The sequence below is a fragment of the Ranitomeya variabilis genome, chromosome 3 (assembly GCF_051348905.1).
Source record: "Ranitomeya variabilis isolate aRanVar5 chromosome 3, aRanVar5.hap1, whole genome shotgun sequence".
Lineage (NCBI taxonomy): Eukaryota > Metazoa > Chordata > Amphibia > Anura > Dendrobatidae > Ranitomeya > Ranitomeya variabilis.
In genome coordinates this window covers 401,523,607-401,539,649 of record NC_135234.1, presented here as the reverse complement: position 1 = coordinate 401,539,649, position 16,043 = coordinate 401,523,607, and the positions used below count along the sequence as shown (strand labels likewise).

The window sequence follows — 16,043 nt, the reverse complement described above, 5'->3', positions numbered from 1 at the left end:
AAATACATCAAATGGTACTTCTATCCCTAAAGTTAGACCTTGGATGTGTAGATGTTTAGGTGTAGGGTCTAACCATAAGCTTGAAAATAATTCCCTTTCTCCCCACGAGAAACCGAACTACACTGTCCATTGGCAATGTATTACAGAGACAGCCACCACTGTAGCAAGTACATCACTGTTTCTTGTATACATAGTTCCCACATATATGCCTAGAACACAAATAGTTGTGCTCCAGACGTTTAGCAGATCAATGGTCAGTTTAACAATCAGTCTGGTTTGTGGGCTTACAATAAAGAATAAATCAGGATTGTTTTGGTCAGTTCAGTAGACAGGATGTGTTCCGCTAACATTATTACTCCTTTCCAAAAATCACTAGTTAAATGTAAAATGCAGACAAAAGCACTGTGTCATAATGATAACGTAATCTATGATGGAAGTACTGTAAACAGGACAAAAGGGATATTGCAGACAAAGCTGGCATGGGGCCACTACATGTAGACATTAAAGTCATGTTGGCACAGACATAGAAGGACCTGGTCATTCCTTAGCTTGCATTCTCCTGCAAAAAATTGCCAAGTTCTTCGCAAAAGAACAAATGGAAAAAAAAACCATGAGAATATACAGACAATGCAGAGTAGAAGAATTCCATATGGATAAATCGTAATTACACCACAAGGTCAGCAAGTACACGCTGACTCAAAGAGGGCTACATATGGAAAACATGCCTAAAAAACGCTGAAGTTTTTAACCAAAAGAAAGTGTTGGGATTTACAGCTATAATAGAGAGCTCAATTCAGATTAGTCACAATCCCAATATCATTTTTACAGATGTTAAGCACAAACACGCAGGTGTGGGAAGGGGTTAATGATCTTAGGATGATTTCACACACCATTTTTATGACAATTTTTGAGCCAAAAATGGAAGTTCAATTGGAAAGTGAAATAAAAGCTTAAAAAACTGCATCAAAAACCACCCTGTGTGAAACCAGTCTAAACCACAAATCTTGAATTTCTGTAATAGACATATGCGTGAAAATGGCCTTTGGGTGGTTTAGCAACTAAAGAGGCTCTTTTATGCAAAAATAACAGTTAAAGAAAAACAAAAAAATAAATCGGATCTATAAAAATGTTCGACTATTTAATCAGTACTTAGAAAACAGTATACAAAAAAAAAAGCAAGCCAAAAATTCAGCTTTTTCATCATACTGACAAGCAAAAAAAATGGAATAAAAAGTCAAGAAGTCATACACAAAAAAAATTGTGTAAACGAAAACAAGCTATAATACCGTTCTGTTCATAAAAAATAAGTTATAGCTATCTGAATATGAAAACGCAAAAACTATGACAATGCAATTATTTTATGTAAAAAATAGTTTTTAGTGCAATAAAGTAGCAAAACCTACGTGGTATTACTGTGATTGTAATGACTCAAAGAAAAAAGTTAATATTACTTTTCATTTACTCTGCCATCACTCTGCCATCCAAAAATAATGATACAAAAAGCGACAAAACAACTCCTCCTTGTCCTGCAAAAAAACAAACCCCTACAAAGTTATTTCGGCAGAAAAAAAAAACACAGCTTTCAGGACATGGGGAAGTAAAAACCAACATATTTTTGTAAAAGAGCTTCCTTAGCATGTAAAAATACAATATAACTCTGGCTTTTCTGTAATCGCACTGACCAAAAAGATAGTCTTTAACCCCTTAACGACCTTGAGATTTTAGTATTTTGCTCCCCTTCTTCCCAGAGCCATAACTTTATTTTTCCATCAATATTGCCATGTGAGGGAATGCATTTTGCGTGACGATTTGTACTACTGAACGACATCATTGATTTTACCATATAGTGCACTGGAAAACGAGGAAAAAAAAGTACAAATGCAGTGAAATTGCAGAAAAAAAGTGCAGTTCCACAATAGTTTTGTCTTTTTTGTTACTATATTCACTAAATGCTAAAACTGACCTGCTATTACGATTCCAAATGTCTAGGTTCTTTTTTATTTAAGTGGTGAAAAAAAATCCAAAGTTTGCAATAATAAAAAAAAATGGTGCCATATTCTGAGACCTCTAGCGTCTCCATTTTTCGGGATCTGGCTCTAGGTGAAGGCTTATTTTTTGCGTGTCGAGCTGGCATTTTTATTGATAACCTTTTGGGGTATATACAATGTTTTGATTGCTTATTATTACATTTTATTGCTATGTTGTGACGATTAGAAAAACGTAATTCTGGAGTCTCAATTTTTTTCTCGTTTCGCCGTTTACGGATCGGATTAATTTAATTTATTTTTGGATAGATCGGGTGTTTCTGAACGCAGCGATACCAAACGTGTGTTTTTTACTGTTTTATTTTGAATGGGGAAAAAGGGGGGCGATTTGAACTTTATATATATATATATATATACATTTTTTTTTACTTTTTACTTGCTTCAATAGTCTCCTTAGGAGACTTTCAGCTGCGATCTCCCGATTGCTTGTGCTATGTATATCAGAAATCATAATCTTCTATGAACGCCGGTCCTGGCTGTCATGCCAAACCACTGGTGCCTCGCAATCCCGTGATTGACAGCGGCATTTAACATGTTAACAAGGTCATAAAGTGATTAATTGCATGGTGAACAGCATAAAACAGCATTAAAGGGAATCTGTCAGCAGATTTTATTCTATATCATGAGCAGCATAATGTATGTAAATAAAAAAAAAGCTGAATAGTGATGTATCACTTAGATTACTAGGTGCAGTCGTTCTGACAAAATCAGAGTTTTTAGATTGAGCAATGCAGCAGAGCTGAGAAAGCTGCCTCCTCCCCCACTAGGCTCATAGTGTACAAAGAGCCTGGTGGAGGCTGTAAGGGGTTGCTGGGTTCCACCCATACATGGTGCTTTTGGGCCGCTATAGGAGCAGTTTTAGCTAATTGGTGTGCAGTGTTCAAACTCCAACCAATCTTATATTGAGAGGAGTCATCAATGGCCAAGTCCTGGTAAACTCAATTGAACATTTGTAGGGTGGGTGTCTCTATGTATCGGACATTAAAATGGCATACTTGCAATTTTTACTCTGCAGCATCCACTACTCAATTTCTGGAAAATGCTAGTGGGGTTAAAAGAAGCACTACGCCTACAGATACATTTCCTGAAAGTAATTTGCAAAATGGGATGACTTTCGGACGTTTTAGAATCTTAGGAGCTCTGGAAGTGGTGCCCACAAGCTACTTCACAAAATTCTGTGCCCAAAAAGCCAAATGGTTCCCTTTCTTTTCTGAGCTCAAACAGTAGAGTATGGCCATATATAGGGTATTGCTGTACTTGAGTGAAAGAGCGCAGTCATTTAGTCTACGTTCACATTTGCGGTCGGGCGCCGCAGCGTCGCCGCATGCGTCATGCGCCCCTATATTTAACATGGGGGCGCATGGACATGCGTCGCACTTGCGTTTTGCGCCGCATGCGTCCCTGCGGCGCCCGCGTCCGGGCGGAGAGGACGCAGCAAGTTGCATTTTTGCTGCGTCCAAAATCAATTAAAAAAGGACGCATGCGGCGCAAAACGCAGCGTTGTGCATGCGTTTTGCTGCGTTTTTGTTTGCGTTGTGCGTTGCGGCGCCGACGCTGCGGCGCACAACGCAAATGTGAACGTAGCCTAACGGGGTTCTTTCTTCTAAGCCGTGGTAAAGATGAAACATTTTGTACCAAATCTACTCATTATTTTAACTAAAGTAATGTTTCATTTTAACACAGCACAATGGTAAAGAAATCAGTGGAACTCTTGTGGCATAAAAAATGGTCATTACACCCCCCGACGAATTCCGTTAGGGGCAAAGTTTCTGAGCTGGGATCACTTTGGGGTTTATATTTCTAGGAAAGATTTATTCTGCTAAAAGCTGTCTTGCATGCTTTGCTCCACATTTATTTACCGTAGTTGTTTCTCAAAAAGGGCCCATGGCTTCACAGGAAAGAAGCATGGTTTATCGGTAAAGGGGTGTAACTAATCTGTCCTCAAAAAATGTTCCAAAAATTTGATGTAAATTTCTAGCACAAAAAAAAACCCAACATTGTACAAACTTAGTCCAGACAGGCTAAAGATTACAGTGTTAGTAATTCTGGCCCACACCACCTTACAGATCTTTCATTAGGCATAATTCATTGCATGAGCTTTTCCCCGGAGAATTCCTTTCATGTAGCACTTGCCATCCACTGAAGCTTAGCCATGATTAATTTAAGAAATATACGGTTAGCCGGTAACACAGCTCGGTGGCTATAGAGTGATCAATTATTCTTTTCTGTACTGCGGTTAACAGGATTCCTCTGGTTAAAGATGGATGTCTGCTGTCCTTAATAATACAATTTTTTTATCCGCCATACAGTTTCAGAGATATGGGCCTTTCATTATTTAGGGCTAATTTTTATGCCCATTATGGCCAAGTCTGGATCCTCTGACGTCTTGTCTTTAGGCTGCTATGCATTATTCCTGTGACCAACAGCCACTTGTAAACACCATAAAAATGACCACTAAATAAAAACGCCCATATCTCTGGAACCCCGTGGCGGATTAAAAGAAAAAAAAATGAAATACTCATAGGAGCAGCCGGAATACAATACATGCAAAATCAGTCCACTTTTGACCTGGTAACACGTCCTCATTCCCCTTTACAGAGACCCCCTTTACCGAGACCGCAATCAAGGTAAGTGAGTAAACACTTGGTCTCTTTAGGAATGTCCTCCCATTCAGGAAGGAAACAATGTGAGAGTTGGGATTTAGATAAAGGATTGTCATTCCCACCTGTGCCGTCTGGGCATGTTCCAACATCTCCTCAAATTCCTCATACTCCTCATCATCAGGTTCCGCTCCTGACAGACGGGCAGCTCGGGCCATGAAGTATGGAGGCAGTTCCCCAATGGCAGTGCCAGCACCCTGTAGATATATTCACACAAGAAAATACAATCAAATCATTCTCTAAATATTTAAAAGAATGACTAAGTAAGTTCTAATAAATTAATGAAAACAACGCATCAGGTATTCTAGAATATGTATGTAGTTTATTTATGAAGTCTTCAGAATAATGCAATTTATACACAGGATTCGGCCGGCCGGGCGCGACCAATTAGCGAAGCATTGTTCAAATTCTGCGCCAATTCGAGCCCGGTCTGCGCCTGTCGCTGATCGGTCACGCCCGGCTGCGAACAATCAGTGAAGCCAGGGCCTGCTCCAGGTTTTTGAGGGCCCCGGGCGAAAGTCTCAGTGGGCCCCCTTCTTTAACACATACCACAATTCATGATGCACAGATACAGCAGAGAAATATAGAACAGCCAAGGAGCATACATCCCACGTAGTATATAACACAACCCACGTAGTATATAACAGCACGCATAGTATATAGCACAGCCCACGTAGTATATCGCACAGCCCACGTAGTATATAGCACAGACATGTAGTATATTGCCCAGCCACATAATATATTGCACAGCCACGTAATATATTGCACAGCCACGTAATATATTGCACAGCCACGTAATATATTGCACAGCCACGTAGTATATAGCACAGCCACGTAGTATATAGCATAGCCACGTAGTATATAACACAGCCTATGCAGTATATTTCACAGGCCACGTAGTATAGAGCACAGAGATGTGGTATATTGCCCAGCCACCTAATATATACCACAGCCACGTAGTATATAGCACAGAGACGTAGTATATAACACAGCCCATGCAGTATACAACACAGCCCACATAGTATATTGCCAGCCACGTAGTATATAGCACAGCCATGTAGTATATAGCACAGCCATGTAGTATACAACACAGCCCATGCAGTATATAACACAGCCCACATAGTATAGAGCACAGCGATGTAGTATATTGCACAGCCACATAATATATACCACAGCGACGTAGTATATAGCAGAGACATAGTATATAACAGACCATGCAGTATCTAACATAGCCACGTAGTATATAACAGCCCACGTAGTATATAGCACAGCGATGTAGTATATAGCACAGCCCACGTAGTATATAGCACAGAGATGTAGTATATAACACAGCCCACGCAGTATATAACAAAGCCCATGCAGTATAGCCCATGCAGTATATAACAGCCCACGTAGTATATAACACAGCCCACGTAGTATATAGCAATGTGGGCACCATATCCCTGTAAAAAAAAAAAAAAAAAAAAAAAAAAAAGAATTAAAATAAAAAATAGTTATATACTCACCTTCCGTCGGCCCCCGGATCCAGCCCAGGCGTTTACCGATGCTCCTCGCGACGCTCCGGTCCCAAGAATGCATTGCGGTCTCGCGAGATGATGACGTAGCGGTCTTGCGAGACCGCTACGTCATCATCTTGCGAGACCACAATGCATGGACCGGAGCGTCGCGAGGAGCAGTGGGAAAAGCGACGGAAGATGAGTATATAATCATTTTTCATTTTGTTCATTATTTTTAACATTAGATCTTTTTACTATTGATGCTGCATAGGCAGCATCAATAGTAAAAAGTTGGTCACACAGGGTTAATAGCAGCGTTAACGGACTGTGTTACACGGCGGCATAACGCGGTGTAACACAGCCATTAACCCTGTGTGAGCGCTGACTGGAGGGGAGTATGGAGGGGGCACTGACGGAGAGTAGGAAGGGGCGAATTCGCGGCCAGACTGTGCCCGTTGCTGATTCAGCGACGCGGGATTTCCGTGACAGTCAGACGGAAGTAACCCTTAGACGATTATATAGATAGATATTAAATGTTCACAAGACAGATGCTATCTGGTAATACTTCCAAAATATCATAGGGAAAATAGAAGCCCAATAACAGACCCAAAGTATTTCCTGTAAGGGCTAAGGAAAACTGGTGATGTGATCCTCTGTGTGTCACCTATATCTGAAATTCCTTAGAATCACTGTTAATTGATGTAATCGGAGATGTGGATAACCTGCGCTGCTGGTGCAGTGTAGAAGGTAAGAGTGCGGTCTATACGCAACGTGTTTCGCTGTTCTCAGATTCTTTTTCAGGAGAACCACAAAAATTGTGCATAGTAGGAGAGAACAGACATAAGGGTTTGATGGGTTTCTCTCACTTGTCATCCGTGTGCTGTCTGTAGGCAATCCGATTTTTTTTTTCTTAGCAGCTATTAATATTTTACAGGATCATTTACAGTTTCCTATGTTACAGAACTGTAATGAATTCGTAAAAATCAGATGCTATACTGATGGTCCATGTGGCATGCGACTTTTTCTATCACCAATCTGATTTCAGAGTGAAATCGTAGCATGCTGGGATTTTTTTCTCATGCCAAATACAGAGATGAAAAAATAGGCAGATTTGCATCTTCTAATTGAATAACATTGTCCCAAATGCAATTCACTTTTTTAGTGCATTCCACTAATCCTATTAATACACAAGTGAGAGCGAAACCCAAATGGTGCCAAAAATAAAGTGGAGTCTGAAAAAAGTGTTCACAGGAAAAACAGCACATTTTATTGTAAAAAAAAAAAACAAAAACAAAAAAAAACACTTTTTTTTTTTTTTAAGAGAAATTTTATATAAAATCTCTCTATGAAGTTTCTCTACAAACAAAAATTTTTGTTTTTACAAGAGAACGCAATCTTTTTTTCTTTGAACACTTTTTTCACACTCTGCTTTATTAGTAATGGACAAGGGATGAATCATACCAACCCAATGTGGGCCTTTTTCGTTTGACGCTCATATTTGAATATCTGTCTGTTCCCTGCTACTATGTACAATGTCTGTGGAGAGAAAACACTGCATATTAGAATTATTTGTGGATACATCACTAGCAGCGTAGGTTATCCACGTCTCCGATTCCCTTAACAACAAGATAGATTTACCAACCTGTGTAGGTGCATCAGCTGGAAACCAGCAAGGTTACCTACTTGTAGACGGTTTTTCCGGAACCCATGACAGCACACCTGAGACAGGGATCTGCCCAGCCAGGACAGAAAACCTACTGAAATAAAAGGGCGATATCTCTCCCCTGCTTCAGTTGGGTTACAGAGTATGAGAGGACCTCCGGTTAATTTACACACATAACCAACACCACATTATAACAAACACCCAAACTATAGTGCACACCCAAAAGGTGAGAAAGGTGGGGAATGTGCTGTCATGGGTTCCGGAAAGTAACCTTGATTTTTCCCTATACCCATGACAGCACACCTGAGAGATTATTGGAGAAATGAAACACCTTAGGGTACTGTCACACTATACGATTTACCAACGATCACGACCTGCGATACGACCTGGCCGTGATCGTTGGTAAGTGGTTGTGTGGTCGCTGGAGAGCTGTCACACAGTCAGCTCTCCAGCGACCAACGATGCCGAGGTCCCCGGGTAACCAGGGTAAACATCGGGTTACTAAGCGCAGGGCCGCGCTTAGTAACCCGATGTTTACCGTGGTTACCAGCGTAAAAGTAAAAAAAAACAAACACTACATACTTACATTCCGGTGTCTGTCCCCCGGCGTTCTGCTTCTCTCTACTGTGTCTGCGCCAGCCGGAAAGCACAGCGGTGACGTCACCGCGTCACCGCTGTGCTCGCTTTCCGGCTGGCCGGCGTTCACAGTGCAGAGAAGCAGAACGCCGGGGGACAGACACCGGAATGTAAGTATGTAGTGTTTGGTTTTTTTTACTTTTACGCTTGTAACCAGGGTAAACATCGGGTTACTAAGCGCGGCCCTGCGCTTAGTAACCCGATGTTTACCCTGGTTACAAGCGAACGCATCGCTGGATCGCTGTCACACACAACGATCCAGCGACGACAGCGGGAGATCCAGCGACGAAAGAAAGTTCCAAACGATCTGCTACGACGTACGATTCTCAAGCAGGATCCCTGATCGCTGCTGCGTGTCAGACACAGCGATATCGTATGGATATCGCTGGAACGTCACAGATCGTACCGTCGTAGCGATCAAAGTGCCACTGTGTGACAGTACCCTTAGGGAGGGACCACCACTTGCAGCATCCTTCTACCAAAGGTCAAGTCAGCAGAGGAGGACATATTCAGTCTGTAGTGCTTAAAGAAAGTAGATGGTGAGGACCAGATAGCCGCCTTACAGATCTGATCAATTGATATCTACCCCTTTTCTGCCCAGGAGGTAGCCACAGTCTGGTGGAGTGAGCCTTGATGCCTTCAATAACCAGATCACCACTCGTATAGTAAGACAAACTAATGGCCTCTCTGATCAATCTGGCAATGGTACTCTTAGACACCCCATACCCATTTCTGCTTCCCTAAAAGGCTACGAAAAGGGATTTGTCCTTTTTCCACAACTGGTCATGTATATATATTCTAACATGGACCTCCTCACATCTAAAGTATAGAATATTTCTTCCCTTGGATTTTTAGGGTCATTACAAAAGGAGGGCAAATTAATCTCTTGGCTCCTATGGAGTTTAAGAACCACCTTGGGGAGATATGCCGGGTCCGGCCTTAGAACAACTCTGTTGTCATACACCTGTGTGTAGGGGGGACATATGGACAGGGTTTGTATATCTTTCAACCTGCGGTCTGATGTTAGGGCCACTAGCAACACAGTCTTAAGTGTGAGGAACTTTGCAGATAAATTCCATAAGGGCTCAAATGGGTGACTTGTTAGTGCCTCTAAAACTAGGTTCAGGTCCCATGAATGAATTTTTGGGACTTTAACCGGTCTTGATCTTCTACAGGATCTTATAAACCAAGACACCCATTCATTTGCTGCTAGGTTCCAATTATACACGGCACCCGACACCTACACCTTGAAAGTATTAGTTGCTAACCCTAGTTCCAACCCTGACTACAGAAACTCTAGAATGGACCCAAAAGGGGCCTCATCTCCTAAGTGCTGCCCTAAAAACTCCAGGAACCTTTTCCATGTTCTACCATAGATCCATGATGTAATCGGTTTCCTTTTTTTCAACAGGGTAGAGACTAGCCCTGGTTTGAACCCCTGCCGACTCAGTAATGCCCTCTCAAATTCCATGCTGCTAGATGGAAGCCCTTCACTTGAGAGTGGGACACACGTCCCTGGGTACGAAGGTCTGGGATCTCTGGTAGAATCCATGGATCGCACACGAACATTAGCCTTAGAAGGGGAAACCATGGTCTCTTCGGCCAGAATTGAGCAATGATTAATACCCTCGCCTCATCTTCCTCACGACTGGTGGAATCGTCGCTATTGGGGAAAATGCGTTGGCCACCCTGAACCTCCAAGAAATCTGAAGAGCATCCAAAGCGAATGGTTTCTCCCTTGGGTTTAACGAACAGAAGTTCCTCACTTTCCTGTTGTGTAAACTGGCAAACAGAGCTATCTCTGGCCACCCCCATGCCCGCAGTATCTGCTGGAAAATTTGGTAATTTATAGACCATTCTCCCTGTCTCAATTTCTTGCGACTCAGGAAGCCTGTCCTTGTGTTGTCTATTCCCCTTATGGGAAGTGCCGTAAGGGACAGTAGGTGATGCTCCGCTAGCTGGAGTAGGATGTCTTCTGCCATTATTAAGGTATGGGACCTTGTTCGCCCTGGTGGTTGACATAAGCCATGACTGCGCGATTGTCTGACATGGAGACCCCAGAGGAAGGGGAGAAAGTATCTGAAGGCTCTTTCCACAGCCCACAGTTCTTTCAAATTCGAGCCCTGGCTCCTCTCTAGAGGAGACCAGGTCCCCTGAACTGAGTGAGACCTCAGATGTGCCCCCCATCCAGTATTGCTCGCATCTGTTGTGATAATGTCATCCACTGGTCTTATCCACTGGACCCCCCGACGACAAATGTTTTCTTACTGTCCACCAAGATAGGGAATCCCTTATTGCAGAAGAAAGATGTAACTTTTCCTCTAAATGCCCTTTTAACGACCTCTGTGCAGAGAGGATCTCCCACTGTAGCTGCCTTAGGTGAAATTGGGCCCATCTTACTGCTGGGATAAGGGATGTTAGGGATCCTAGCAAGGACATTGATTTTCTTAGCGTCATTTTTGGCTGATGTATCGCTGACAGAGCCAGGGACATTATCTTGGATACTTTGTCCTCTGGTAGCAGACAGATCTGGCGCTTGGAGTCCAAAACTAACCCCAGGAAGGATTGTATCCTTTCCAATTTTAGTCTTCATTTGAGGGTATTTACCATCCAGCCCAGCTCTTCAAGGACCACCGTCACCTCCGTCACCCACTCTGCACAATAATCTTCTGACCTTCTGACTATTAGGAAGTCATCCAGGTAAGGGATAACGGTGTTCCGAGAACGAAGGTAGGCCATCACCTCCGATATTACCTTGGTAAATACTCTTGGAGCTATTGACAGTCCGAATGGAAGGGCTGTATACTGGTAATGTCTGACTCCTCCCTGGACATACATACCCACCCCTCAGGAACTTTTGATGATCCCGATGGATTGGGATGTGATTAGTGATGAGCGAAAATACTTGTTGCTCAAGTTTTCCCGAGCATGCTCGGCTGACCTCCGAGGATTTGCTAGTGTTCGGAGATTAAGTTTTCATCGCCTCAGCCGAATGATTTACAGATACTAGCCAGGCTAAGTACATGTGGGGGTTGCCTGGTTGCTAGGGAATCTCCACATGTAATCAAGCTGGCTAATAGCTGTAAATCATTCAGCTGCCGCGATAAAAACTTAATCTCCGAACACTAACAAATACTCAGAGGTCACCCGAGTGTGCTCAGGAAAACCCGAGCAACGAGTACACTCGCTCATCACTTGATGTGATAATAGGCATCCTTTAAGTCGATGACCACCATGAAACAATTCTGGTATAACAGCTTTATAGCGGTGTTCACTGACTCCATCTTGAAGGAATAATTCACAATCCATCGGTTGAGCTTGATAATAGTTCTTAGAGAACCATCCAGCTTCTTTATCAAAAAGAGGGGGCAATAAAATCTCCTTCCTATCTCTTCCACCGGGACTTTGAACAGAACCCGCTTTGGTAAGAGTCCCAAGATTTCTGCCTCCAGGGCCAGCTATTCTCCTGAGGGGTGTTAATACAAAGGTCTGGCGAGGTGGATGGACAAAGTCTATCTTCAGATTGTCTTTGATGATACCTAAGATCCAGTGACAGGAAAAGATGTTCACCCAGTCAGGGAGAAAGAGGGAGAGCCTTCCCCCTACCACTGACCTGACGTCATAGGGAGGGCTTTTTAGAAGATGTAGAGGGTCCTCTGAACATATTTCCAGAACCCTTTCTATCCTTGAACTCACAGCTCTTCCTTTCTCTTGGAGGACGCACCCTATTAGCTTCCTTCTCTGAAAAGAAAGCTTCCTAGCTTCACCCGGGAAGCTAGGGAATCCCTTCTTTTAGTCGTCTGCCTTCTCCAAAATGTCTTCTAGCTTCTGTCCGAAGAGAAACTGGCCATCATATGGGATGGAGCAGAGTTTATTTTTTCAAGGCAGGTCTCCCGGACACCCCTTCAGCTATAAGTCCTGTCTTGTCGAACTGGATAGGCTTGCCGACCTAGCCGCTAACCTCACAGAGTCTGCTGAGGTGTCTGCTAGAAAGGCTGTTGCTCCCTGCAACAGAGTCATATTGGCCAAGATTTCATCTCTCGGGACCTTACTCTTAAGTTGTTCCTCCATTTGTTGCAGCCAAACCATAAGGGAGCGGGCAGTACAAGTCCCAGCTATTGTCGGCTTCAGACCCCCGGTTGGCTGCCTCCCAGGTGTGCCTCAGTAACCCATCAGCTTTTTTTATCCAACGGGTCTCTAAGTTGCCAAGAGTCCTCAAAGGGCTGGGCTGAACTTTTAGAGGATTTCGCTACTGCTCCGTCGATTTCATCCTGACTCTCCAAGTCTTTCTCCTCAAAGTTGTATCTCCTCTTAGAAGATGAGAGCAGGCTACCAGATCTCTCCAGCTTCTTCCACTCTTTATCTATGAGCGCCCGTATCCTGAAATTAACAGGAAAGGTATGCTTCCTCCTTTCCCCCAGATCCCCAAACATTATATCCTCTAGTGACTTAGGTGCTTTCTCCTCCTTCAGGCCCATTGTTGACCTGACTGCCCTAACCAACCTATCCGTATCCTCAGCCAGAAAGCAAGGTCGGCCACCTATATCACTGTCCGAGGAGGATGGTGATTCACTATGGTATTATCCAATGGACTGTAGGGAGGCCTTCGATTCCGTAACAACCTCCTGAGCTCTCGTTCCACTGTTTTATCAGGGTTTTTAGGGAACCTTGCACCTCAGTCCTAATCATGGACCTAAGGCTTGTGGCAAAGTCAGGAATCTCATCCCATATAGCTTTTTTTGAATGAAGTCAGAGCAGAGATTTTTCTGCCAATGAACTGCCGGCGGGGTCCTACCAAGGGCACATTCTTTATTCTTCTTTTTGGCACTAGCCTTCCTAGGCCCCTAGTGATTTAAGCAAAAAATGGCCCTTATTAACAAAAAAGGTGACATTCTTGTTGATCACTCACCACACGCTGCCATATCAGAGGCTGATCGGGGTACATACAACGTCTCTCCTGGATACCGAAGAGTCCTGCGACCTCTGACCGGGATGGCTGCCACTCCTGCCACTTGAGTGGCTGCTCCTGTTAGTGTGCCTGAGCTGGTGAACAGGCACAGATATTGGTGACTACTGCTGCTGTAAAGGCTGCTGCGGCTGCTGTATTTGTCCTCTGAGATCCTCCATGATGGGGAACTTTGGACATAAGCGTTTCTTCTGTGGTCATCCCTCCTTTTTAGAGGGATCCACTGCGCTTCCCGAAATGATGCCCGTGCCCCCTCCAGGACGTGCCAAGTCTCCACACATCCCAGCCAGCTTTTTCACCAAGGGCACCACCATTTTGCCTCCTGCGCACCCCCTTTGATGTCCCGTGGGCACGCCCATTCCCAGTAAGCCATGCGCGCAATATAAGTGTCGTGTGCGCCCAGTAGCCAGGCTCAATACGGAGCTGAGGCCGGAAGACAGAGGAGGGAGAGCGGTGCGGCGGATGCAGAAGAGCCGCAAGGCCCGTACCTGTGCAGCACATGCCGCACGTACGCTATGGCCCACTGAACCCGCGGATGGCACCTCCAACACCTGAAGGCTGGCATACAGGCAACCTTCAACCCGCCACGGTCTTAGCACGAGAGTTCCCGTCAGGACAGGAAACCCAACTGAATCGGGAGAGAGGTACTGCCCTTTTATTTCAGTAGATTTCCTGTCCTGGCTGGCCAGATCCCTCTTTCAGGTGTACTGTCATGGGTGAAGGGAAAAGCTCTATTGTGATACCTTACTAGTGTTGTGTCTCACACAGTCACACTAGGTGAGCAGTACTGCTTAATTTATATGTTAAGTGGATAAAATCCTATTGTGCTTACCGTAAATTGTCCCCCACTGCTACAGCCAATATTAGGCACATTGGGTCCTATTCACCAAGACCTGCATTGTTCACACAAGACTTAATAAGAGGGCGAGCTGGAGGCAGACGCTCCAGAGTCATGAAGAGGTGCACGCATGCCCATTCAAGAATCTGGAGCATCCAAGGACTGGTGTGCGCCTCAGAGCACCAAGTCACAAATCTTACTACAGGGACTGGAGTGAGAGTCCTGGCATAAGGAATGCCACAGGTCATCATGAATTAGATGTCCTGTGGAGTCACGTACTCAGCTCCACCTATTTTGGCAGAGCTGTGACAAACTGGCATGAGTACACCAAAAGTTGTAAAAATGTGGCGCAACTTTCAAATTGTGCCTAAATTTTCCAACTTTTCAAAGCTTTTATGCCAGAATTCTGGCCTGAAAGCTTTGATGAATAGGGCCGATTTTCTTTTTGCACTATATCAGTGTTTCCAAAACTCCACTCTGCACTCCAACAGAATATTCAGGATTTCCTTGTTTTGCACAAGAGATGGAATGCATGAGAAATTGCGCTAGGTTCTCCCACCAATGCTAAGGATATCCATGACCCGTAGTTTCATCATTTGTGGGTTTGGCGCCAAATTCATCAAAATGGAGCATACAATTCAATAATTTGACGCCAAGTTTTTAAAAAAAAAATAGCATTTCTTCCTGGCTTCAACTGTTTTTGCGACAAAATTTTAATGTAATAAAAATACATAGGGGTGGGAGTGGAGTAAAGCTGCGCCCATAAAGCGTAAAACAAGCGAGCACATATAAAGCTTAAAGTCAACGATGAATCAGAGACATAATCTGTTAGGGGTCAAGAGGACTGGCGTTTGGGAAACTGTACTAAATCAATATTCTTCAGGATGCAGTATGTCACAAAGTCGGTAGGAAGAAGACCGTTATTTTGCTCCTTTTTGTCCCAGTGGTAAAGATGAGGGACGTTATGCTGCCCTTCTTTTTAGTCTCGGTGGTAAAAAAAAAAAAAAAAGTTGTTGTTAAAACGGACTCAGATTGTTATATTTTCTATGTACTGACCCACATGCAGGCTTCCAGTCTAACTTTGGAGATGATGGTCCATAAGGTAATAACACCTTCTACAGTTTCTTCATCTGGACATATAATTTCATCTGGATATGGAGGTTCAGGAAAATTAACAGAATTACATTCATAAGCAGCAAGTGTCACAGATGCTATGTGAGGACCCTGAAAAGACATAAAAAAATATATATATATTAGCATGGAGGGGACATACATTATATATAAAAATATATATGAATAAAACAAATATATATATACATAATATATATATACTAGCTGTTTCCAGCCAGCTAACGCTCGGCACGCTCATTGCTATCTAATAAACGCTGCTGGTGATTAAACTAAAGTAAATAATGACAACAATCCTATGATTTAGTCGATATTGTTGTTGTTGATCAGCTACTGCATCGTTGTCCGGATTTTCCTGTGGCCTGTGAGATGGACCTGGCGACTCTTCTTGGCTCATTTTGTTTTGGAGAATGAGGATGCAATTAAATGTACATTTACCTTGGCTGAAGTGGTTGAATTACATAGAAAGGAAGTGCTGCGTGTGGTAATGTGGGGGGGCGGAGCCTCATGTGGTAAAGTGTGGGGTCAGAGCCTCGTGTGGTAATGTGTGAGGACGGAGCCTCGTATGGTAATGTGTGGGGACGGAGCCTCGTGTGGTATTGTGTGGGGAC

The 16,043-nt window shown here is 43.5% G+C and overlaps 1 protein-coding gene across 1 annotated transcript in view; it reads right to left on the bottom strand.

Moving 5' to 3' along the window:
• VMP1 (vacuole membrane protein 1) overlaps positions 1 to 16,043 on the bottom strand; it is a 166,708-nt gene that overhangs the window by 74,271 nt on the left and 76,394 nt on the right. The window contains exons 7-8 of the mRNA XM_077296195.1: positions 15,361 to 15,528; positions 4,771 to 4,902 (exon numbers count right to left, since the gene is read on the bottom strand). Coding sequence (XP_077152310.1) covers positions 4,771 to 4,902; positions 15,361 to 15,528 — 300 coding nt within the window. The remainder of the gene's footprint in view (positions 1 to 4,770; positions 4,903 to 15,360; positions 15,529 to 16,043) is intronic.